Here is a 25,935-nt window from a genome sequence, read left to right on the forward strand (position 1 = left end):
ACACAAAAACGTTCAGTAGTTCCCTGGCACCCACGGGATAGACTATAAATACCTTATCCTGGCATTCAAGGCTTTCTGAACTCTGATGCCTCCTTATCTTCCCAGTCTTCTCTCTCACTTCCCCATTTATATGTAGTGTTCTGTTTCAATCTGACCAGAAGACACTGTCCATAGAACCACCCACAGACCACTTTGTTCTCAGTGCCTGCTTCTCTATCCCTGCCATAGACGTCTAACCATCCTACAGAACCTAGCTCAAATGTCTCCTCTTTCATGAAGCCTTCTTTGATTCCCCGACTAGCCAGAAATGATGCCATGGTACAGCGGAAAGAACACTGGGCCTGGAGTAAAAAAAAAAAAATGGATTTGAATACTAGCTCTAGCTGTATGACCGTGGGCAAATCCCTTAGTGGTTCTACGCCTTAGTTTCTTCATCTGTAAGATGGGTGTAAAAACGCTGACATGGAGTAGAAAGAATACTGGATTTGGACTCGGGAGGATCTGGGTTCAGATCTTACCTCTTGCTCCTGACTCTCTGTGTTTGATCATAGGCAGATTACTTCACCTCCAGAGGTGTCTCTATAAAGTCAGTGAGTTGGTTTAGTGGGCCTCTAAGCTCCCTTCCAGAATCTATAAGCAAAGTGTTTGTTGAATGAATGGATTGATGGATAGATGAATGAACGCCACTCTTCTTTGCTTCTCCCCATTCTGACTCTCACATCTAGAATTACTGAAGTCCCTGAGAATTGTCCCATGTTTGTCCCATACAATAATCCCAGTTGGAGGTAAAGTGGTAAAGAGCATAAAATCTCCTAGAGATTGTATAATGTGCATATGGGCAGCTAGGTGGCACAATGGCTAGGGTGCTGGAGTTGGGAAGACCCGAGTTCATATCCGGGTTCAAACACTTACCACCTATGTCACTTAACCTTTGTTTGCCTCAATTTCCTCAACTGTAAAATGAGGATAATAATAGCACCTACCACCCAGGGCTGTGAGGATCAAATGAGATAATATTTGTAAAGCACTTAACCCAGAGCCTGGCACATAGTAGGTGCTATATAAATGCCAGTTATTATTCTTTTGGGGGGGGGGGGCTAGGCAATGGGGTTAAGTGACTTGCCCAGGGTCACACAGCTAGTAAGTGTTGTGAGTCTGAGGCCAGATTTGAACTCAGGTCCTCTTGAATCCAGGGCTGGTGCTTTATCCACTGCACCACCTAGCTGCCCCGATGCTACTTATTATTAGTGGTAAGAATGTTGGATTTGAAGTCAAGGACATAGGTTTCAATCCAAGATCTGATACTTATATCTGTGCAAACTTGGGAAGGTCACTTCTCTACATCTCAGTTTCCTCATTAATAACATGAAGTTGGGTTAGTCTACCTCAGAGAGCCCTCCCGGCTCTAAATTTGTGATCTGATGGTCATAATTCCTAGAAAACAAGAAGCAGGCTGCTGAAGGGTCAGTTGGAATGTTGTAGTGGGGATTCTTGGTGGTGTGTGGGCTTGGATTAAGACCCAGCCAAGGTCTCTTAACACTTTGTGATTCTCTTTGACTCTATGAGGCATGGGAGTCCCTGCCTCCTCCTCCATCAATCAATCAATCAATCAATCAATTAACAAGCATTTAAGGACTTAACAATATACCTGGGCTGTGCTAGGCACTGGAGATACAAATACCAAAGTGAGTTAGTTCCCGCCCTAGAGGAACTCATATTCTATTAGAGGAATAGAACATGCCCAAGGTGAGTAAATAAATGATCTGTCCCCTGGAGTTGGGCTTTTCTTTTGGGACGTGGGATGAGCAGACTTCCTGAGTCTGGGCTCCCAGGATTGTTTTGGGGAAGGAAGTGTCTGGAATTGGGAACACGCAGACCTCCTCCTCCTTCTCTGTGCCCCACCTCATTACCCACCATCCAACAGTGTTCTCTCTTTGTCTCACAGGATTGAGTCCATTCCATTCTGCTCACCCACACACCAAGGGAGATTGCATACTGTCTAAGGGGGAACCTTGGTCTTCACCTATCTCCCCACCTTGAGTACAATGCTGGACACACAGCAGATATTCAATAAAGGTTTGAATCTTCAATGTTAGGTCTTTGATGATGAAAGTGAAAGGCTACTAATAGCATTAACTCAGGCTTCTTATAGTCCTGTAAGGCTGACCAAGTAAGTGCTTTCCCCACAAGAATCTTGTATGGTCAGTAGTGCCACCATTTATTTACTTATCCAGCCTCAGACACTTACTAGCTGTGTGACCCTGGGCAAGTCACTTAACTGTTTGCCTCAGTTTTTTTCATCTGTAAAATGAAGAGGAGAAGGAAAGAGCAAACCACCCCAATCGTGTTTGCCAGGAAAACCTCAAATGGGGTCATAAAGTACAGTCAGACATGACTGAAAAGGACTGAATAATCACAGCAAACTGGGTCCCCTCTTCCTCCAACCGCCCCAATTGACCCATCCTCAACTGTCCAGCAGGTGGCAGCAGAACCGAAGAGGCCAGTGGGCGGGTGGGGCAGTGGGCGGGATGCCCCCCCGGGGCTTCCAGCTCAGTGCTCAGCATCCCAGAGCTTTCAGTAGCCTGGGTCGGCTTCTTTCTCTCTACTCTCCTCCTCCTTCTCTTTCTGTCCCTTCTTCTTCGCCCGATCTGCCTGGCCCAGCTCTGCCTGCCCCTGCAGGGGCCATGACCATCAACGCCCTCCACCAGGGGGGCAGCTACAAAGTCCAGATGCCATGCCTGAGTAAGGTAAGAGGGACAGGGAGCCTGACTCCCCAACCCCTGTGCCTGGTGATCCCATGGTCCTCCCCTGGGAGACAGAATGAGCTCATCTCTCTTGTCTACTGATTCGCTGGCCAACTGATAGGAGGGGATTCAAAAGAGGGGGCTGGGGGGCAGCCACACCTTCTTTGTTGGGGAGAAGAGGTCATGGGTTTGGAAGAGCCTGTGTCCTGGGGGAGGAGCCCAGGGAGGGTCCGATGGCCAGGCAGAACTTGGAGGGGGCTGGGGGAGAAGGGATTCTGTCCCTCAAGACAGCTTAGCAGAGACACTATGGCTTGGAAGGACCTTGGGTGGGGAGTACCCTGGGACCTTTAGACACTTAGCAGATACCCTCTGACCTGGAATGAACTTGGGAAGGAGGTGCTCTGTGCTGTAGGGAAATCCAGAAGAGGGACAGCCTACCAGAGGCCGCGTGGTGTGAGAGGAACCAGGAAAAACCCCATTTCTCTAAGAGGACCTTAGGGATACTTTGCCTTGCTGTCCTTTCTGCAAGAGAAAAGAGTCTTAGCTTGGGGACACTAAGATTTCTGGCCATGAGACTTACAGCATTCCTCCAGTGGCTGATTGGTCCTGAGTGGTCTTAACTTGGCTCCTCTTGGGAGGAACAGAAGAGTCATTGAGGTAGCCCCCACCCCTTATCTCCAGATTCAGACCCTTTCTCCCCTGTTCCTGCCCTCCCCTTTCTTCTTGCTGATGGCCTCTTGGCTCTGGGTTCCCTGGAGCAGGTTGATCTATGTGCATATGAGTAGGGTTGCTGCCGCACCCTTCTGGGAGTGGCACCATCATTCTTCTCAGTCCTATCTGTGGTTAGATGGGGGCTCTGGCCAGAGGCTGCTGTGGTCCCAAGCATCCTTGACAAAGGTTTCCATTGGTCTCTGGCCTGGTCCTTCTCCAGAAGCAATGGGTCTCTGCTAAAGTCTTTCCAGGTCCTGGGACTATTCTTTATATCCTAATGTACCTTGAAAAAATTGGATTGGCTTTCATAGAACACAGAGTGATAGCACTGGAAGAAGATTCAAAATATAGAATATAGAATGTCAAAGCTGAAAGTGGCCTTGGGGCAGAGAACATAGAATGTCAGAGCTGGAAAGGACCTTAGAACATAGACTATCAGAAGTGGAAGGGTTCTTAGAACATAGAACGTCAGAGGTGGAAATGTCCTTGGAACACAGAACATAAAATATCAGGCCTGGAAAGGGACCTTAAAAGAAAGAATAGAGACTAGCATAGAACATAGAATGTCAGAGGTGGAAGGGTCCTTAGAACACAGAAGGTCAGAGCTGGAGGGGTCCTTAGAACAGGAAATGTTAGCTTATAGTTATGGAAGGACCTTAGATACCATCAGTCTAACCCCTACTTTTGCAGACGAAGAAATTGAGGCTCAGTAAGGAGAAAGTCCCCAACCCCCAGTTTTGATTGGCTATTTTCCTATGCTGTGCTTTAAACATCTGATCCTTTGTGGTCTAGCTGTCCAAGCTGGGTTCCCCCTCTGTCTATTTCCCTAGTCTCCTCAGAATCTCTGCAACTTTTGCATTGCCTAACCGGCTCTACCGGGCTTCCTCAGAGGCCTCTCAGGACACTTTCCCAGAGCCTTTCTGTCCCCAGCATTCTCATTCCATTGGCTTTTCAGGGAGGCCAGGCTGTTGATCTCTGGGAAGGAATAAACAGCTCGATAGCAGAGCCATGGGCCGATCGGCGCCATCCTTCCCTTGGCCCTGGAAAGAGCCAAGCTCTGAGCTGGGAAGGCATTTAGTCAAATGCTAAAAATAAAAGCAGCCTGCTTTGTTATAGACTAGACTCTTACCCTGGCCCCCAGGAGGGAAGGCTGGGGGAGGGGGGAGCCCTGCTCTCACTCTTGGTGGGGGGGTGGGGAGGGAAGGAGAACCAGGAGCCCTCCCAAGAGTTCTCAGCCCCTGGGACAAAATGTTAAAAAGGAGGTTGGTGTTTCCTCTACCTCTGGCTTTCTGCCCAGCCCTAGGCAGTCCCTCCCCTTTTCCCTCCCCCAGGAACACAGTGGGGGTGTCCCCTAGAGAGGAGGAACAATTTTATACAGAAGCAGAAGATGTGGCTGCTTGTGAGGGGGTCTAGGGTGATTTCAGAGGCTCTGAGGGCCCTCCTGTCCACCTCCCCAACCAAAAAGAGAGCTCTGAAATTCTACCATTCAAGATTCATTCATTTGACTTGATTCCTAGTTAAAATGCAAATACTCCTGGGAGCAGACTTTGATAATGGAGAAACTGAGAGAATACTGGGTCCCTAAAGTGCTAGGAGAGGTGGGGCCCACTGAGATAGGAAAAGGATGCAGGGGTGAGGGGAGGGAAGACCGATGGCAGACAAGACTTCACCTCCTTCCCTGAACCAACAGAAATGATGGCCCTGGACAGTGTCTAGGCTCATTGTAGCTTTGGGGGGGTGGGGGCGCCTCTCATCCTTGTATCCTGCAGATGGAGCGTGTGATTGTGGGCATGCAGGACCCAGACATGGGTGTTAAGATGCGGAATCAGCGCCTGCTCATCACAGTGATTCCCCATGCCATGACCGGTGAGTCCCGTAGTCCTGCGGGGACTGGAGAAGAGAAAGCCTCTAAGGTGCCTAAGTCCAGCTTAAGGCCCCCCTGGGGAGAGGGGAGACTACTTTGGAAAGGTTTCTGAGAGAGACAGCAAAGGCAAGTCAGTTGTGTAGGGAAGTTGACCAGGCCCTGGGGAGCCCCACAGCTCAGTGAAGCCCCTAGGATGAAGTGCCAGGACATGAGCCCTGTGGTGCTGGTGGCCCAGCCCACCAGCCCTAAGCTCTGAAAGGGGAACTCCTCTGCCCTTCCCCCATAGCTTCTCTCCCATTAATGCACTTGGTTATCAATTATGCATCAGGTTGGGGGCAGGGATTGAGCTGAGAAGAGCTTGGGGTCCAAGGCTCCATCTTCTTACTGGAGAGCCCCAACGCCACCCCAAATCTCCCGGACTTTTTGACCCCACCCCATCTCACCTCCATTTTGTGTTTGGGACCCCTAGGTGTTTGCCCAGCTAACAGAGTAGGGCAGGAAGCGTCCCTCCTGGAGCCCTCCCTTGGGACCCCAGAAATGAGGAGAGTCTCCCCCTATCTAACTGTGGTCTTAGGCAGGGTGGAGTAGTGACCCCTGTGTCCAGTGACATCAGCAGCCTTAGAAACGCTGCCCACTGGCCTGGGTAGCTGCTCTGGGGAAGGGGGTTGCCTGGTCTGGCACCTTCTGTGCTGCTCAGCTTTGCCCATGCCGTCCCTTCCCCTGTATCTGCCTCTCCCTCCTGCCTTCCTGTTCACCAGTCTTATCAGTGCTGCCAAATTCTCACTCCTCACAGGGAGGAAGAAGGGGGAGGGGAGGCAGAAAGGGAGCCGAGATCAGGACCAGGCCTGACTGTTTTCCCTGTGTTGCTCTGTCTCTGTGTCTCTCTCTGTCTCATTTTCTCCTTCTCTTTCTGTCTCTCTCAAAAGGCAGTGACATTGTGGAGTGGCTCATCCAGAAATTCTCTATCTCAGAGGAAGGTAAGAGGGTATCGAGGTAGGGAGGAACCATTTCCGGCTTCTCAGGCAGAAGGGACTGACTAAACATTGCCCCTGTCCTCCAAGTCCTCTACAGAGCAGGAGAAACCCAGGAAGGGCACCACGCTGCTGTCTCCCAGTCCCATTCCAAACATGGTCTTTCCTCTACCCTTCCCTTTCTTTCCTCCTGAGAAGACCGAGGGCTCAGTCCAATCTTCGAGATGATCATTGTTCCTAATTTAATTCCTTGTTAGGAAGTGTAATCTCCAAGTGCAGTGAGCTAGCTGCCAAAGATAGTGAGTTCCCCAGCACCAGAGGTATTCGAGCAAAGCTGGATGACGGCTGGTTGGGTGGGTGGGTTGGGGTAGATGCCTTAGGCTGTCCCTTCCAGCTCTGAGATTCTATAATCTGTAAGAGGATGGGGGCTGGGGTGAGAGAGCGTGGGGTGAGGTTAAATAGAAGCTGGGACCTCTCCGCAGGAGCTGGGGAGCATGGTATGGGGACTGGAACCTCATGAGGGTTATGGGGGTCATTTTCCTGCAGAGCTCAGATTCCTGGTCCTGCACACACACACTCTAGGAGCCTGATGCCCCTCCCTCCAGCAGCCTTTAATGGGACTGGAGAGTCGGGCTTTTATCTAATTCTCACTGGGGACCAGGGTTGAATTCACTTGCTCTATACCCACTGCAGGAAAACAGGCGGCTTCTCTCAGGAGACTGGAAGATAGTGAAGACCCAGACTGAATAGCAGAGCAGAAGCAATAACTGAGAATAACCTGGGGCTCTGGGCTGGGAGCTGCTGGAGGCTGGCTTGGGCTGACTCAGAATCCCTCCCTGGTTCCCCGCAAGTTTCTGATCACCCTGGTCTGGCTCACACTCTGTCTTCCTCCTTCTCCCTCCCCGCCTCCCCCCATCTCTCCCTTCTCCCCTTTCTCCTCGTCCTCCCTCTTCCCCTCCTCCCTTTCCTATTTTTCCCCTCTCCTTTTTCCTCCCCCTCCTCCTCCTCTCCCTCCTCCCTCCCCCTTCCCCTCCTCCTCTTCTTTCCCTTTCTCCCCTTTCTTTTCCTCCCCCTTCCCTCCTTCTCTCTTTCCCCCCTCCTCTGTCTCCTCTTCCTCTTGCCTCTCCATCTCCTCCTCCTCCCCCTCCTCTCTCTCCTCCTCCCCCTCCTCTCTCTCCTCCTCCTCTTTCTCCTCACTCAGGGCTTACAGGATCATGGGATTCAGTGCAGGAATACACCAAATGCTTCATCTGACAGATGAGGAAATCTCTTTTAGAATCCCTTGCTTTTTCTTCCAATACCAGCTCATTCTGGCACATATACAAGGCCTTTCCTGATTCCTCCTGGTATCTAATGTCTCCCCACCCTGAAATTAACTTTGTATCTTTTTTTTAAAGATTCTAATAGAATTTTTTCCCAATTACATGTAAAGATAATTTTCAACATTCATTTTTTGGAAAGATTTTCAGTTCCAAATTTTTCTCTCTCTTTCCCTCTTCTCTCCCTTCCCCTAGACAGCAAGCAATCTGATATAGGTTATACAATATGCAATAATGTAAAATTTGTATTATTTTTAATCACTTTGATGTGTACATGTTTTCCCTCAATAGAATATTAGCTCTGTAAGGGTAGAAATTAGACAGCTAGCTAGTAGAGTGGATAGTGGGGGACTTGGAGTCAGAAAGACCTGAGTGTAAATTCTGACTTGGTTACCTCCTAGATATATAACCCTCGGCTCATTATCTAATCTCTCTCAGCTTTAGTTTCCTCATCTGTAAAATGAGCTTGGGAAGGAAATGGCAAATCTCTCCATTATCTTTGCCAAGAAAACCCCAAATGGGGTCACAAAGAATCAACTGAACAACAACAAATTATTATTATTATCAGATAATGTGTCAAATATTTTGCAAACATTTAATGTCCTGAATGAATGCTAGATGTTATTATAGTCTCTGTAGCCATAGTACCTGGCACATATGGTTTGGTTTTTGACCAGTGGTATGATTTAATCAGGGTAGGGAGCTATTAAGGCTTAAATAATAAAACTAATCTAATATTAAGGCTTAAAGCTGCACTAAAACTTTTGGGACACCTGGTATTATGGTTACTGGGGAACTATAGGTGTGGATTATGCATACATTGTTAGACTTGTTTGAAGGGTTGAGAAAGAACTGATAAACGGAAGCACAGATAGAATGATTTTACATATATATATACACACGTATTTGTGTCTAATGGCAGCCATCTCTAGGGTGGGGAGGGGGAAAGAAAAAAAAAGAAATTTACATGATAATTTTATTATATATTTAAAAAGAGTAGTAAGTTGTACATAATAGATTTGCAGTTTCATGCGCAATCATCTTTTTATTATACTGTTATGGAAATGCTTGTTTTATTCCATAAATTAAAAATAAAATAAATACAATATTAAAAAAAGAACTGAGGAAAGGGATAAATTTGGAAGTGAAGGTTACGTGAAAATCAAAGGTATCAACACTAAAAAAAAAGTGGTCCCCAGAACTAAATACCATTTCCAGAAGCGATTTAAGCCCAATTCTCCCTCTGCAGAATCTCTACATCTGGGGAATCTCATTGTGAAACATGGTTACATCTATCCCCTGAAGGACCCTCAATGCCTTGTGCTCCGAGCAGATGATTCCCCATACAGGTTCCAGGTGAGACTGCCCTCCGGTTCAACTCCATCTTTCTATGATTAAGAGAAATCAAGACCCAGAAAGGGTGAGGGGATTTGCCAAGGTCACATAGCAGATTTTGAATACTTTGGTGGTAGTGGTAGTGGTGGTGGAGAGGTGTCCAGCCCTAAAGGTGGGACACCCTCCCACCAGCCAGCTAACCTGGCAAAGGCCCCGGGGTACCCAGTTCCTGGGTTTGGCTTCAAAGAGGGAGGGGCTCTCTAGGATTAGTGTTGTGGTGGCTGGAGCTAACCAGTAGATAGGTGTAGTTTAGTTCCTCTCTCTCCCACCCCCTTCAGGCCTCCTAGATTGCAGCTGGCCCCTCTCCCAGTTCTTCACTTAAAGCAAAAGACCTGATTTGCATTTTTCACATATTATTTTTACTTCATAAAAATGGCAAAAGAGAGGGAACAAGGGGGTGGTGGGACCAGCACTCTACTTGCTATTGGAAGCTTGGGGCTCAGGCCTTGGTGCTACCACTCCCATCCTAATAGTGTTTGACTATGGGCATATCACTAAAAACTCTTTGAACCTCAGTTACCTCGTCTGTAAAATGGGGCTAATATTTGAGCCACTTATCTTATGAGATTGTTATGAAGCAAAGAGCTTTGTGGACCACAGAGTACCAGAGAATAGTGAGAAGAATTTGGAATTTGAGGTCCTGGGTTCAAATCCCTGCTTTTCTGTTTATTACAAGAGGTATGACCTTGAAGAAGGCAGTTCATTTTTCTAGGCCTCAGTTTCCTTACTTGTTAAATGAGGTCCCTTCCAGCTTTAAATGTGTGACCCTATGATTCCATTATCATTATTACTACCTCCTCCTCTTCCTCCCTATTCCCATATCTTTCAGCACCTATGCTGGGGTGGGGAGCAGGGAGCTTACTTAGCCAGGAAGAACAACTGAGGCATCTCTAGTGCTGATTGGGGAGCCCATTTCCAGCCAAGTTAATTGCAGCTAGAGATGGAATCCCTGGAAAGTGGACTGGGAGGGCACTTAGTTTGGTGGCTGGGTACCTAAGGCCTGCCCCACCCTCTTCTTGTGGGGAAGGGAGTGGTAGCCATGGGATGTGAGTTTGGGAGGAAAATAAGGAACAGGATTGTCTTACTGCCAAAATAAGCTTTGTGCCACCCTAGAGGAAACCTCACTTATAGGAAATGATGAAGTAGGCTGAGACCGAGAGGGGTCATAGGAGTTTAGAACTGGAAGGGTCCCTCGGGGACCCTCTAGTTAAAACTGTCCATTTTACAGATGGGAAGACTGAGACTCAGCTAAGTGAAATGCCTTGCTCAGGAAACAAGGAGCAGAGCTGAGATTCAGACCTTGAACTTCTAACTCCTGACTCATTGCTCATTCCCAATCCTTCCTCTGTGGGTCACCTTGGACTACTTTCCTCCCTCTGGGGCTCCAGACCTAGAAGTGGACAGAAGGACTTCTAAGGCCTTTTTTGGCTTTAAATAACAGCCTCTCAAAAGCATACGGGGCTTTGTAGTTTACAAAGCACATTTTTATTTGATCACTACGACAAACTTGCAGAGCAAGCTGGGCAGCCATTATTGTCCCCATTGGACAGATAAGGAAACCGAGGCCCAGAGAGGAAAAGGAATTTGCACAAGGTTACACAATGAATGAATGGCAGAGCTGGAGCCAGAGCTTAGGACCTCTCATTCCAAGGCTAAAGCTCTTTCCTTTGCCCTTTTAGATTGAAGGAAAGGACATGAACAAAGGCAGGTAGAATTAAAAAAATCCAATTCAGAGAACAGAGAGGATCTGTCTTCAGTAGTGGTAGATAATGTTAAAGGGGTAGTTTGGGGCCCTGGTCTGGGTGGTAAAGGGCCTCCCATGCCACAATTATGAATCAAGTGAGGGGGATAGGCCATACGTGCTTGTTCGTGAAGAAATGGGGATGCTGTCCTCAGGAAAGGGCATCTTTCTGCTTCTCCATCTTCCTGAAAGAGCATCTGGCTTCTGCCTAAGGTTTAGGTTTAATTTTTCACTAATCCTATCTGTCCACAGCAGCCGGCTCTGTACCACTCTGTACCACTCTGTGCAATTCCAGGAATCAGTATCTCACCTTATTTGAGAGGCCTTTTCCTGGTGCCCTTCAATGTTGGGGCCTTCCCTAGATTACCTCCAAGATATCCTATAAATAACCTATAAATAATACAGTTATTTGCATGTTCTCTCCACATTAGAATATAAGCTCTGTGAGGGCAGGGACAGTGTTTTTTGGCTTCCTTTGTATCCTCAGCTCTTAGCACAGGGCCTGATTGCATACAGCTTAAATAATAGAGCTTGTAGGGGCAGCTAGGTGGCCCAGTGGATAGAGCACCGGCCCTGGATTCAGGAGGACCTGAGTTCAAATCTGGCCTCAGACGAAACACTTAACACTTACCAGCTGTGTGACCCTGGGCAAGTCACTTAACCCCAATTGCCTAAAAAAAAAAAAAATAGAGCTTGTTGACTTGATTTGACTACAAGTTTGGAGGAAAGTCTAGGTTCCTCCAGAAAGGCTTCCTGGGGGAATGGGGGACCCCACTCTGCTATTTCCAGCCATGATGATATCCTGTTCTCCATCTCCTCCCCCCTAGACACCCTATTTCTGGATGAGCACTAAGTGGCCAGCTGCTGAACTGGATTATGGTAAGTGGGTCAGGGCCAGAGGCAGGGCTGTGGCTAACAGATTGCGGATGATTTGATAGTGGGGGGGGGGGGCGCAGAGACTGTCAGACTCACAGGAATGTCAGATCTCTGAGGCACCCAGGAGGTCATGCAGTTCAGCTCCCTCTTTCTACAATTAAGGGAAATCAAGATCCAGAGAGGGTGAAGGACTTGCCCAAGGTCACACAGCTATTCACTGAAGGGCTCCTGCCCCACTGGGGCTCAGCTCTTCCTTGATTCTTCCTCAAGACTGGTCGGGGCAGGGCCAGCCTTCATCAGGCCCCTCCCAGCTGCTGCCTCTGTCCTTGGTGAGCCCGCCCTTCTCTGTTCCAGTTGCAGAAATGTATTAGCTACGTAATTTATGGCAAGCTATTTTATCTCTGTTTGCCCCAGTTTCCTGATTTGTAAAGAGAAAAATAATAATGACACCCGCCTTTCAGGGTTGTTGTGAGATCAAAATGATGTAATGATTGTAAAGTGCTTAACACAGTGGCTGGCATATGCTAAGCACTATATTATTGTTATTTCTCTAATTTAATGTAATTGTTCTATACCCGATAACTTTAAAGTGGTTTTAAAATGCCAAAGGTAATGAGATCAATGATTTTAATGTGATAATTTGAAAATGCAATTGATGTCACCTGAAGTTTATTGTTTGTGTCATTATTGTATTTCTAAATTGTATAGTATTTCTAAATTCTCTTATATTGTAAAATTTGAAAGACAATTATAAAATAGAAATGATGTTAGACAAAGCAATTTTTAATCTGGATTTTGTTACATATGAATTGGGCTTTTAAAAGGATGTAATAAAAAAAGATTAGATATTTCAAAACTGTTAAATATTTAATGAGGCATATTTAGTTATAAACAGGTAATAATAATACTAACCCTATTGCTACTACTAATAATAATATCTACTGTAATAACAGATTTTCATTTGAAAATCTTGGCTATTATGAAAGTGTATAAGGTAGTTTAAAGATGTGGCTTCATCATATTAATGATGAGTCAACTATTAGGTATTTGCTTTATGTTTGAAGCCCCAGAATTATGGGTAGTTTTAATTTATAAGTAAAGGATTGATGTTAATTAATTAATTTTAATTTATTAATTAAATTAACAAATATTAACTATTAGGGAAACATCAGGAAAAATATTCAAGCTCTAAGATGTGGTTAGTGAAATTTTGCTATTTTGGGTAAAAATTCCTGAAACTGTAAATTTACTGTTGTTTTGAGCTTTGATTACCAGGATAGTGGTTTGAATTGTTATAAAGCCAGTAGTAGAAAATGGCATATACGGCAGTCTGAGAACTGCCTAAAGGTGGATGTTTGTCCCTGGGAAAGGTTGTGGAGACAATCGAGGACATGGCCTAGGTAGGATCCTTCTCACTCTATTTCCCCATTGTGCTATTTCGTTTCTGGAAAAGGAAAATTCCCCACCTGGTTAATCCTGAGCCTTGCCTTTAACACTCCTTTATCACTACATGATTGGCTGTCAGATATGACTCATGCCTGGAATCAGAGCTAAGGGAATTTTTTTCCAACAGAGCAAAGGGAGTTTTTCCCTGTGTTATGATTATAACTATGTCCTTTTTCCTTTCTATTTCTATATATTTCTATAATCAAGAAGTTTTATAAGTGCAACACTATCTATTAAATAAAAAATTGATGCTGGAACATCTCTAAGTTATTACAATAGGGTTCAAGTATGACCATTTTACAATTTTGGTCTAATTATAATATAGGGATGATATCCTCTAAAGGGGGAAATAAACAAACTAATAAGATAAAGATGTAATGTAAAAACTTTCTAATTAAATGGAATAGTAAATTTTTTTTAAATTTTGGAGGCAATGTGGGTTAAGTGACTTGCCCTGGATCACAGAAAAAAGTAACAGGATTAGTCCATTTTCTCTAAGAACTATATGTAGATGTATATTATTGGCTTCCAAAGTTTATCTATCATGGAAATTCAGGCTTTGGGTTTGAGTTTTAAGTTTAGCAATATGTTTTGGGTAATAAGTTCTCAAAATTGAATTTTTACACAAAAATTGCATTGATAATGGTACAGAAAGTTAAATTATTTTCCCATTTTAAAAATCTGTCTGATAATCTTAAAGGACAGAGGAATTCATTTTCAGTTAGACTCTCATGAATTTTTTAAAAGATTCTTATATCAGGTACAGGATTCAGGTCTCTAACAGGTGGGATAGGCACATGATCAGGCCTCCACGGACAGGGTAGGACTTCCTGGGATGATGCTACTGGGGAAAGCTGGTGTTTAGCCACCAGTTTTCCCTCTCTCTATGGTGCATGTACATGTATGCATGTATGTTGGCAAGTGCACATACATGCACATGTTTGTTCATGCCACATCTGCTTTTCCAGCTATCTATTTGGCCAAGAAGAATATACGGAAACAAGGGGACCTCATTGAGCATGAAAAGGTAGGGCAGCCCCAGCCCCAGCCCCACTGCCCCATCCAAGATATTCAGATCCACCTCCCTACTGATGGGGATACCTATGGCGATATAGAAACTGCCTTTATTTCTTCAATGCAGATGACACACAGACCACCCAGATCCTTCCCCTCTTGGCTAGGCCCCCCAACTCAGAATTGCCTCAGGGCCCTCTACCCTTTGCCTCTCTCCTAGAGGGGATGGGGCCTGCATAGACAGCCATAAGGCAGGGGCAGGAGTAGGGTTGAGTAGGGGACCCCCTGACTGGAGCCCCTCTCCTCCTGTCCCTCCTGCAGGATTACTATAACCAGCTACATAAGAAGATCAATCACACATGGGACTTTGTAGTGATGCAGGCCCGGGAGCAGCTGAGGTGAGCCGTCCTTCTTCCCTCCCTCCCTCTACCCCCATACAAACCCCACCCTTTGTCTCGGGCCACAGTCACACTGGCCACAGCCCCTGAGTCTGTGTTCTGGACCAGGGACTGTACCAAACACTCCCCTGCCTTACTCTCTCCCCTTTCCTCCTAGCTTCTGTCCAGGCACTGCCTAGAGGGGGGGGCTGGGAGTGGGGGAGGGATGGATCTCTGGAGGATACAGAACCAGGAGCTAAGCCTCAGCTGGGAAAGGAGATAAGAGAAAATGGGCATGGCCAGATGTTGGTCAGCAGACTTTCCAGATGTTAGGGGGAGAGTGTTAGTTACTCCAGCAAGCCTTGGGTTCTACCCCACCCCTTCCCAGGTCTGCTTAATCTTCTCTGAGAGCAGGGATTAGAGTCAGCTCTCCCCTGAGATCAGCACATCCCGGCCTGATCTCTGTCTGACCCAGCCTCTCCCCTCCTCCCTGGCATGATCTCTGACTGAGCATCCTCCCTTCCCTTCAGAGCAGCCAAGCAGCGTCGGAAAGGGGACAGAATTGTCATTGAGTGCCAGGAGCAGGCTTACTGGCTGGTGAATCGGCCCCCGGTGAGAGACTCTCCCCATGTTCCCCTCAGATCAGGGAGCTTTGTGATGTTGGGCAAATTGCTTGACCGCTCTGGGCCTCAGGATCCCTTCCCTATGCAATGAGGCATCTGGACTAGTAGAGGGGAGGAAAGGCCTGGCAGACAGGGGGGAAAGTGGTCATTGGAAATGGCCAATGGGGAAGGGGACCTAGGTGAGGAGCTCAGAAAAAGGGGCACAGAAGCAAACTTTCTCTGAGGCCAACTGAATAGGGTAGGGGGCTGGCAGGGCCTCACAGTGAGGGAAGATGTGGGGGGGGGCAGAGAATTAGATGGATGGACTTTGGGACATGATCTGCTTCCCCTGCCCCTCACTCTTCAGTCCAGTCAGGGGTCAGTTCTACTCTCTGTCTCCCTCTGCTGTAGCTGAAGGTAACCACAGTCTCTTTGAGCCACCCAGCAGGGTTTGGGGGAGCCGGGATCCTAGAAGGTGTTTAGTTTTTAAGCTGTTCCCTGCCCTGCCCCCCTTCCCTCATTCCAAACCAGGCCAATCAGGAACCTAGCTCCCCTTTCCCTCTTTGTGAAATGAGGACGGGACAGGATTTCTTGGTTTGAAGCTGGCTCCATTCCCACCCTCCACTGGGAGGCTGGGGGCTATGAGCCTGGGGAGACCCTGCCCTATGGACCTGGCCCAGGGGAGTGGGAAGCAGAACCTGAACTCTTGCCCACTTAGCCCCACTGTATCCTACTCATTATGTGAGGAATGATGAAGGTGATGATGATGATGATGATGATGATGAACATTTTTAGGAACAAGGATTATAGAGAGCTGAAAGGGATGCAGGATGCCACTTAGTTCAACTCCTTCATTTAACAGTTGGGGAAACTGAGGCCCAGAAGTCAAGTCACTTGACCAAGACCACACAGCTAGCACCATATCAGAAACAAGTTGGAGGTCCTCTGACTTGGCGGCAGTGTGCATTCCACCATACCCAAGGGCTAGGAGCCATGAAGCCCACTTGAGGGCAGAGGGTTTGGGGAGGGGGTGGACAACAGGAAGTGGAGAGTTGACTCTTCCATTTCTACTCCACTCCCCCCCCCCATTTCTTTGTCAGCCAGGAGTCCTGAATGTGATGGAGCAGGGACCTGAGCGGGGTAACTGCTATACCACCAGGGTGCAAATGGTGAGTGGCTCTTCTTTGCCCTGGTTCCCCCATTTAATAGGAAATAACCCCTGCCTGTCTGCCCTATGGAAGAATTGCAAGGAGGTCAACTCTGGCAGGATTTCTGGATCCATACCTGGGGCTGGCCTCAACCTCTTTTCCCCCTTTGCTTCCCATCTCCCTTCTTCCCTCTTTAGCTGGGTTCCAGCTCTGGCTGTGGCTCAAGACCTCACATGCTCCTGGTTCTCCCTCACCCTCAACCCCTTCCCCTGACCGTACACAAAGAAGGAACTGGCCACAATGTGAAGGATGATTAAGGGAATGGGAAGCATTTTCAGGGACAAGGACCCCTAAGATTATGCATTCTAGACCTGGAAGGGACCCGGAATGCCACATAGCCCAAACCCCTCATTTACAATTGGAAAAGCTGACACCCAGGTCGAGTGGCTTGGCCAAGGCCACACAGCTAGTACATGGAAGCTACGAGTTGTAGATCCTCTGATTTAAAAGGCAGTGCTGGGTCCCCCAGGCACCAGGAGCTATGAATTCAGCCCTATATGGGAACAGAAGGTTCGGGGAGGGATTAGACAACAGGAGATTGTCTCGTGGCTGGTGACGGTTGATTGCTTCAGACAGGCCAGGGCCAGGCTGAATTCCCTGTCTAACTTTTTATTTTTGGAACCAGACCTGTGATTTTATTGGCACAGGAGACTTCTAATGAGGAAGCCCCTGGGAAGCAGAAACTTCCTTCATTTCCCCCTCCCCCTGCCTGGACTCAAGAGCCTTAAAAAGAGAGTTCCAGAAGCCTCTTCCCTTCCAGCCAAGTCCAGTCCATCGTTTTGCACTGGAGTTTGGGGTCTTGGTATAGTTAATGTTGTACCCTGAGACTAGAGGTACCTCCATGGCTATGGCCTTCAGCTGTAGCTAGATACTGGACCATTCAAGGCCTCCAGTAGCTCCCTGGGGTGGAAAAGTTCAGATGTGACCAAGGATTCCCATTAACACTCAACTTATTTGATTTGACTCTGATCCCAGCCCTGTGGATGGGAGCTAAGTGGGTCCAATCCAAGCTTGGTCTCCGACCTTCTATGTGACCCTGGGCAAACTCCTTCTCCTCTGGGCCTGTTTCCTTGTCTGTAACTGAGGGGATTGGACTAGATGACCTTTAAGGTTGTCCGTGGGCAGCTAGGTGGCGGCATAGTGCACACAGCATGGGGCTGGGCACAGAGCATCGGGGCATGAAGACCTGAGTTCAAATGCGGCCTCAGATCCTGGGCAAGTCACTTTACCCTGTTTGCCTCAGTTTCCTCATCTGTAAAATGAGCTAGAGAAGGAAATGGCAAACCACTCCAGTGTCTCTGCCAAGAAAACCCCAAATGGGGTCACAAAGAGTCAGACATGACTAAAATGACTGAACAGCAACAGGGTTCTCTGAAAGTTCTAAAATTATGGACATTTCTATATACCTGAACTACATCTAAGGCTAGGACCTCAGATGTGTCCCCGACAGCAGGGGGTAGACTCCACTGAGCTAGCCACACTCTCTCCTGGTCATCTTAAGGATCAGAGGCACTGGTATCTGAGAGGCTGGTAGGATTAGAGTCCAGCCAGGGCTTGGGACTGGGGAAGTGATCAGAAGTGTGGGGGAAAGACTGTAAGCTTGCCTTCATCAGGGGAGAAGTTCTATCCAATGAGCACTGCTAGCTTTTTGCCTATGAGATAAAAATAACTAGAATTTATTTTAATCTCATGACAACCTGGTGAGATAGGAGCTATCTCATTTTTTGCAAATGGGGAAACTGAGGAAGAAAGAAGTTATTTGCTCAGGGTTTTGCAGCTAGTAAGTCTAAAGCAGGATTTGAACCCAGGTCCTCCTGAGTCCAAGCCCATCACTCTCTCCACCATGCCACATAGGTAACTCACTCACTAATTATGCTTCCTTCTTCTTCCTGATTTTGGTCGGGAGTGGGAGGGAAGAAAAAAGAAGTTTTCCCCATTAGGGTCTCTCATGGCCCCCCATTTACCAGACTGCTCTGTCCTGCCCTCACCCTCCTTTTCTTAATCTTTTTCAGACTAAAAATATGGATTTTTATAAGCGAGAGGTAAGCCCTTAGACTGTCTTTGGGTTCTATGGAGGGGGAACACATTGTGGGGCCTTGGGATTCTTCCGGGGTGGGGAACCTGCGGCCTCAAGCCACATGTGGCCCGTGTTTAGCCTAAGGCCTGCTGGGAGAAACAGAATAACAGGGCTGTGGGTGGAATCTGGTTACCCCCTGGCTATGGGGATATCCCACTTTAATTTTTTTTTAATTGGGTAAATATGGACAAAGATTAAAGGCAAAGGAGGCTTGGCTGTCCCCATCCACCCAATTGGAAGGTCGTCCCTGGCTAGTCTGGCTGTTTTAGAGCTGGCTGGAGCTGATCCCTCCCTCACCTCTTTTTTCTTGGGTCTCTACCTAGATTGAGTACTGTAAGAAGGCAATGGGTAGGACTAGGGTGAAGTCTTCTATCTGCCTGGAAGCGTGAGTGCCTCAGGATTGGGAGGAGCAGGGTCTGGGCAGGTGGGAGGGTGGGGACGTCATACATGTCCACCCCAGATCTCTCCCAAATGCTTCCTTTGTCCCCACCCATACTCACTCCCCTGGCTCTCTTGAGCCCCATCTGGGATTCTCTGGGCTTATTCTTGCCATAGCAGCCCTTTCCTTTCAACCAGACCTTCTTGAGTAGGGAGTGTTCCCCCAAATCATCTGCATTCTCTGGCACTGCCACTTACTACCTTTGTGACCTTGGGCATTATCCAGTTGGCGCCTCAGTTTCCTCAATCTCTAGAATGAGGGGATTGAACTAATTGACCTCCAAGTTTCTTCCAAATCTAAATCCATGTTCCTGTTATCCTTGTGGGTTCTCTCCACCCAGATATCTCAAGTTCAATGATCAGTACATGCCCCATGACCCCATCATGTCCGGCTGCCTGCCCAGTAACCCTTGGATCACTGACGATACGGACTACTGGTCAATGAATGCACCCACGTGAGTATTCCTCCCACCTGCTGAGGGAGGGTGGAGAGCACTGAAAACAACCTAGTTTCCAGTAGGATAACCATCCCACACTTACTGCTGATTCTTGGTGGGGATCATGGGCCCAGACACAGGGAATCTGGCTCCAGAATTCACCGAGGCCCTCCCATTTAGGGGGCCTCATCGCTCAAGCTAGGCAACATCTAAGGTCTCTATCCTAGGGGGCCCTGAATGGTAACCGCCCTAATAAGTTCTGGATCCGTTTCTCTAATTCTGAGAGCTGTGGGGAGATACTTGGGGTTTCTTCCTCTTTGGGGTGGGGGACACAAAAGAAGCTGCCACCTCCTTACACATTTATTGCCTAGGGTGACGACACCTACTAAGTTACGGGTTGAGCGTTGGGCCTTTAACTTCGGAGAGCTCCTGGGGGATCCTCTGGGCCATATACAGTTCATGGAGTTCCTCAAGAAAGAGTTCAGTGGTAAGACAGCTACCCCCACTCCACTGCTGGCCATGTTCCTGTAGGAGATACAGGGCCCCAAGAGGATCCTGGGTGATAACAGTCAGGGGATGGAGGCAGAGACAGGTTAAGTATCTGAGGTAGGATTTGAACTCGGGTCTTTCTGGCCACCTGGATGCTAGCATGCCGGGCAGGATGATGTCCTTCCTGCTCCCGGCACAGCCTTTTTCTTCCCAGTTCTCCAGCTCTCCCATTTCCCTGGAGCCTTGTCTCTTCACCAGAACATTGTGAGCCAAGGACTCCTTGTTCCTCCCCAGCTGGTGGGGGTAGGGTGGGAATGGAAGGATGTTCAGGAGGATGGCTAGGTGTGCAGTCAGGGGCCCCAGCTCACTCTGCACGGACTTCAGGGGCTTCTCCCTGAATATTTCTTCTCTTGTCTCACCTCTGGTCATCCCCTCCTCCCTCCCACCCAGCTGAGAACCTGAGCTTCTGGGAAGCATGTGAGGACCTGCGATACGGGGAACAGTCCAAGATTGCTGAGAGTGTCGACTCTGTCTACCAGTGAGCCTCACCTCTTTCCCCGCCACCAGATCCCAGCCTGGGTTCCAAATTCCCTTGGGTTCCTTCACTCCTGGCAGGTGGGGCAGAGACTAGAAAGGGTCTTGGTGTCTGGGCAGAGAATCTTCCGGTCAGAAGGGGTTCTTCTTCAGAGGTCATTAGGTCCATTCCTCTGCTGTCTATGTATCCAGGTCTACTGAGGTGAGGGTGGGATAGGAAATTTTTGATACCATGTTTGAGGGAGCACTGAGCCCCAAGCTGCCTCTCTTCCACTTCGCATTCAGGCCAAATTAACAACTTTATGCTTCCTTTTGGGAATTCTACACCCAGTTTTCACTCTCTGATGAAGGGGAGGTGGGATTAGCCAGAAAGGGGCCACCAGATACTCTGGGGTGTTAGGAGGTCTAACTGAGCCTGCTGAATGGGGATGGGGTATACCAAGACATTGGTTCCTAGTAACAGAACAGAAGGGCACAGGGACCATGCCTTTCTCTCTCTACTCTTTCCAAAAGTATAAACATTCCTGAGACACATAATATCTCCCCTAAAATTATTTGAGGATTAGTTTAAAAGCCAGGTGGGAACAAGAATGAGCTACATAATAAGTACTTAAGAGTGGGGAAGGAGAGACTCTGATGGGGGGTATGGGGGGTAGAAGAGCAAACATCATTTTCCAGTTTTTTTCCAGTGCCTCGATGAGCAAACGGCATCTTAAAGGCAGACCGCAGGCCATAAGCCCTTCTGCTAATTTGTCCATATTTCTCTAACTGTTGGGGTTCAGACAGTTTCTGGCCCCTGGGGCCACACGCTGGGTCAACATCGACAGCAAGACTATGGAGAAGACGCTTGAAGGGATCCGCAGACCCCATCGCTATGTCATGGATGATGCCCAGATGCATATCTACATGCTTATGAAAAAGGTGCTCAGATGAGGGGTTCAGCAGAGTTGGGAAAAACAAAAGGACTCCTGTCTTAAGGCATCAGCTCCCTGTCAGGGCAGTGAAAGGTAGTTGGGTCTGAAGCTAGAAGCCCATGCATTTGTCTTAGAAAAATGCTAAAGGAGTTCCCTGTGGATCCCCACCCCTGCTTATCTTCATGCCTTGAAGGTCAAGTGGCCCACTGGCTGAGACCCTTAACTAAAACGCCTAGGGCTTGGAATGGATGCATTCAATCATTCACTCATGCTTTATTCCCCTCCAGCTTCCAAGTGGAAGGCTACATACAGGTGGAAACACAAATGTTAAACAGAAAACAAAACCAGTTCAAATCAGGCCTCAGACCAAACACTTGACACTTACTAGCTGTGTGACCCTGGGCAAGTCACTTAACCCCAATTGCCTTAAAAAAAAAAAAAAACTCAAGCTAAAATCAGAATAGATGTTATTGGATGTCTGAGTTGAATTGTTGCATAACTGTTCAGTCATTTCAGTTGTGTCTGATTTTTTGTGACTCCATTTGAGGTTTTCTTGGCAACGATACTGGAGTGGTTTGCCATTTTCTTCTCCAGATGAGGAAACTGAGGCAAACAGGGTTAAATGACTTGCCTAGGATCACACAGCTAGTAAGTGTCAGAGGCCAGATCTGAACTCAGGTCTTCCTGACTCCAGGCCTGGCACTCTATCCCCTGCGCCACCTAGCTGCCCTTCTGAGTTGAGTTAGATCTGACAGTTGTCCTGCAGATAATTATAAGAACATAGAAAGCACAGAGTAATGGGGTCATTAATGGACTTTCCTCACAAGCTGTTCCTAGAGCCTTGTGGGGATGGGGAGTGGGGGGGATTATCAAATTGAGGAGGAAACTGTGGACTTGGACATTCTTCTTTTCTGTTTTGTTTTGTTTTAGTGAGGCAATTGGGGTTAAGTGACTTGCCCAGGGTCACACAGCTACGAAGTATCATGTGTCTGAGGCCAGATTTGAACTCAGGTCCTCCTGACTCCAGGGCCTATCCACTGTGCCACCTAGCTGCCCCTACACTCTTCTTTTCTGGAGGCATCTATCTTTAAATGAAGGGCTAAACACCTACTAAGAAGGCAGCATGAGGTAGTGGCAAGAGCTCTGAGTTTGGAGGCAGAGGGCCCGGGTTTGAATCTTTTCTCTGCTACATCCCACCTGTAACTTTGAGCAAGCCATACATCTCTCTGGGCCTCAGTTTCCTAATCTGTAAAAAGGATTAGACTAGATCTCTAAATCCCATGATTCTGCACCAAACTACTTGAACAACCTCTTTCTGTTCTACAAGAAGGTAATTTTATGGTCCTGGGAAACAAAAGCATAAATTTCAAAACAACTGTGTAAGTAATGCTATTGGAATAAGGTGGGCCTGTCTGTCTTTCAGGATTCCTATCCCAGGTTCTTAAAGTCTGACATGTATAAGACACTCCTAGCAGAGGCTGTGATTCCACCAGAGACTAAGAAACGGTGAGCTTCACCCCCTTCCCTGCCATGATCCTATTCACTCTATTTCCTAAACTCCAAAATAAAAGGATTTGGAGGGGGTTGGGAGACAGGAGGGATGAGGCAGTCTTTCCCTTGGCCTTTTACACCAATAACCACTCCGCCATGTGAGAGAGCTGGAATTGGGAATTACCATGCAAGTCACCCTCATCTTATCCCATTCCATGGAATGGATCAACTTGGGGGAGAGGTCTCTTATTGAGACAAGAGAATGGGGGCAAAACTGGAGAATAACCAGCAGTCTCAACCTCTCAGCTCCTCCTCAGTATCCTTTTCCCACAGAAGCTCACAGGAATCAATATGTACAAATTGCCACTCCCTTTCTCCCCCTGCTCAGACCCACTGGGTAAGAGAAATAGCAAAGAACAAGAAAGAGAAGTAGAGCGAAAGGCTTGACACAACCTATGCCCCATGGTAGGCCTCCGCGTTTGCACTGCCCTTTGGGGGTCCCAGCCTTCATCCTTCTGTCCTCTGTCTGTCTGTCTCTCCAGAGTGTTCCCATTCATGAGGAAGCAGCGCCACTCCAGCCCCAGCCCGGCCCTCCTCTTGCCCTCAGAACAGGATCCCAAGGGGGAGGACAAGAATAAGGCCCTGGCTTCTGCTGCCGGGGGAGGGGAAGGCTAGGCAAGGCGACAGTCCTCCCTTTCCCTCTGTGGCCACTCCTCCCTCTCCTCTGGTTGACAGCCTGGAGGATGTAATTGGAGAGGGGAGGGGTTGGGGGTGCCGGGTGTGGGGAAGGGGACAGAGAGAAACGCATTTCATGAACCGAGATGTGTGAGGGCTCCCTCTCCTTCCTCCTTGACCCTGCCATCTCCAGTGTCCTCCAAGGAGAGGTTATAATGCCCACCAACTCCTTACCCCTAATCCTAAGAGTCAGTCTGCAGGTATCTCACCCACCCTAGCCTTTGGCAGAGGAAGCATGGTGCAGTGGACAAGGTGCAGCAAGGGTGCCGGTCTTAGCTCTGTTGCTAACTTGCAGCCTAACGTTGGGCAAGTCACTCTCTGGGCCTCAGTTTCCCTCCTGTACAAGTTACTTAGATGATCCAAAGTGCTCCCTAAGGTTTCCTCTTCCAACTCTAGAAGTCCAGTTCGGTCCCCTGTCCAGCCAACCCTGGCTTGGTGACTTCTGAGCCTTTCCACAGGCTCCATTAGAACCTTCCTGGCTCTCCAGGCGGGTAGCTGTTTTTATGGCTTTTTGGGGTCAGCTCATCAAGGAGCAGCTGTTACCTATCTTAAGGTCTCCAGGTGCCCTTCATATACATGCGTGCACATGCATGAAACCCCAGGAGCATACTTCAGGTTCCTGGATAAGCAGTGGCTTCTTCTTCTTCCTTCCCATGGCAAGCTCTCATAGTCCCAAAAGGTGGCAAGAAGAGTAGCTCTGTTGAGCCGGACCCTCCAGGGTAGTGCAGGAACCCTGTTTGCTGGGAGGAAAAAATAACGCAAAACTTCCTGCTTCCCAAATATCAGAAAAGATTGAAGCCATTGATTTCCAGTTTGTCCCAAAGGGAAATATCTCCAAATAAATGAATCTTGGATTTGGAAGGGAATTCGTAAGTCATCTAGTCTAACCCATATCTGAACAAGATTCTGCTCTATCAGTCCAACAACGGGTTATCCAGCTGTTAGTTGAACTTTGTTAGAGGGGAGAGCCTGCTACTTCCTGGAGTCCATTTTACTTTGGGAGAGCACTTCAGCTACTTGAAAACAACTTTCCTTAGGCCTTCTCTAAGCTAAACACCCCCAGTTCTTTCAATTCATCCACACATGCCATGATTTTGGGACCCTTTATCATCAAAGTGGGACAGCTAGGTGGTGCAATGGATAGAGTGCCAGGCCTGGAATCAAGCAGATTCCTCTTCCCAAGTTCAAATCTGACTTCAAGACACTGACTAGCTGTGTGACCCTGGGCAAGTCACTTAACCCTGTTTACCTCAGTTTCCTCACCTGTAAAATAAGATGGAGAAGGAAATGGCAAATCACTCCAGTATCTTTGCTAAGAAAACCCCAAATGGGGTCACAAAGAATGGGACACAACTGAAAAACAACCATCAAAGTTGCCCTCTTCTGAATACTCTCCAGCTTATCACTAAAATATAGCATTCAGAATTGAAGCTGATACTCCAAGTGTAGTCTAACTATGGAGATACAGAAGGACTACTGCCTCCCTCATACTTAATACTGTGCTTCTCTCAGTGCAACCTAAGACTGCATTACATTTTTTGGCTGCTATATTATACTCTCGACTTGTTGAGCTCTGTCCACTAAGGCCCTTCGATCTTTTTTCAGATGAACTTTTGTCTAGCCACACCATCTCTATCTTGTACTTATGAAGTTAGTTCTTTGAATCCAAAAGTGAGAATTTACATTTATCCCTTCTAAGTTTTATCAAATTAGATTTGGCTCAATAATCTAGCATGTCAGAACCTTTTTGGATACTGATATTATCATCCAACATGTTAACTATCTTGTTAGCTTTTTGAAGGAAAGCCAAGATAGTGCTGGCTACTCAGCTTTTTGGCAAAGAAAGCATACCAGTGCAAGTCTATATAATTGGAGTCCTCTGTCACTATTGTACCATGCCTCTCTGCCAGGCTTGTGATGTTTCCGAAATTTCTCATTTCCTTTCTGTCCAGAAAAGATGTTGCAATGACAATATCAGTTCTGTTTCTGTCTCTGTTGATCTTTATGCAAATATTCTCCATCATGTTTTCTTCCTCAAATTCCTGGGTTTTTAAAAATAGGTATATATTGTAATATACAATGCTACTCCTTATCCCACTCTCTACCTTCTCCCCTTTTGCCCACCCTGTTCCTCTGAATCTCTCCAAAAGCAGTCACAGTTCTCATCCCATCAAGTCTGTGATGACCCTATGGTCAAATTTTTTTTCCTTGTATTGTTATCACTAACCTTCTTGTCTTTGCCCAAAAAGTATCTGATGTATGAAAGCATAGGTATCTGAGCCCATGGATTTTTATTGCTATTCCTTTTTTGGATTTTACCTCATTAATTTATGGGTATCTCTATTGCTGTTATTGGTAATTAGGGAGTTTTCTCCTTCTATGTTTTTTTTTTTTTTCATTATATCTCTTTTGAGAGGGGCAGCATGGGGTAGTGCAAAGTATCAAACATAGAGTCCTACAGCCCAACACTCCTCCAAACTAGATTAAAATGTAATTGGGAAATATTTAACAAAATAAAAATACAACATACATAGTTAACGTCAACATGTGGT

The 25,935-nt window shown here is 47.3% G+C and overlaps 1 protein-coding gene across 2 annotated transcripts; it reads left to right on the forward strand.

The window, feature by feature from the left end:
- The first annotated feature begins 2,566 nt into the window (after positions 1-2,566).
- Positions 2,567-24,244, forward strand: LOC114043778 (regulator of G-protein signaling 11-like). 2 transcript variants are annotated; one of them, XM_027863008.1, is made up of 17 exons: positions 2,567-2,747; positions 5,225-5,321; positions 6,246-6,296; positions 8,859-8,965; positions 11,573-11,624; positions 14,036-14,094; positions 14,403-14,479; positions 14,989-15,070; positions 16,161-16,229; positions 18,281-18,310; positions 18,669-18,730; positions 19,125-19,238; positions 19,592-19,707; positions 20,160-20,247; positions 21,026-21,164; positions 22,581-22,663; positions 23,191-24,244. In XM_027863008.1, exons 1-17 carry the CDS (start codon positions 2,685-2,687, stop codon positions 23,321-23,323), a joined length of 1,422 nt encoding a protein of 473 aa, XP_027718809.1. In that variant the 5' UTR covers positions 2,567-2,684; the 3' UTR covers positions 23,324-24,244. The 2 variants fall into 2 exon arrangements, with proteins under 2 accessions (XP_027718809.1, XP_027718810.1); XM_027863009.1 differs by lacking the exon at positions 2,567-2,747 and adding an exon at positions 3,299-3,401.
- The last annotated feature ends 1,691 nt before the right edge of the window (positions 24,245-25,935 follow it).

Source organism: Vombatus ursinus, unplaced genomic scaffold, assembly GCF_900497805.2.
Source record: "Vombatus ursinus unplaced genomic scaffold, bare-nosed wombat genome assembly UNPS02014770.1, whole genome shotgun sequence".
In the NCBI taxonomy this organism is placed as follows: domain Eukaryota; kingdom Metazoa; phylum Chordata; class Mammalia; order Diprotodontia; family Vombatidae; genus Vombatus; species Vombatus ursinus.

Coding starts and splice junctions, on each gene's coding strand:
- LOC114043778 (XM_027863008.1), top strand. CDS start 2,685: ATGACCATCAACGCCCTCCACCAGGGGGGCAGCTACAAAGTCCAGATG. Junction 15,071..16,160: donor GGCTGGTGAATCGGCCCCCG/GTGAGAGACTCT, acceptor TTTCTTTGTCAG/CCAGGAGTCCTGAATGTGAT. Junction 20,248..21,025: donor AGTGTCGACTCTGTCTACCA/GTGAGCCTCACC, acceptor GTTGGGGTTCAG/ACAGTTTCTGGCCCCTGGGG.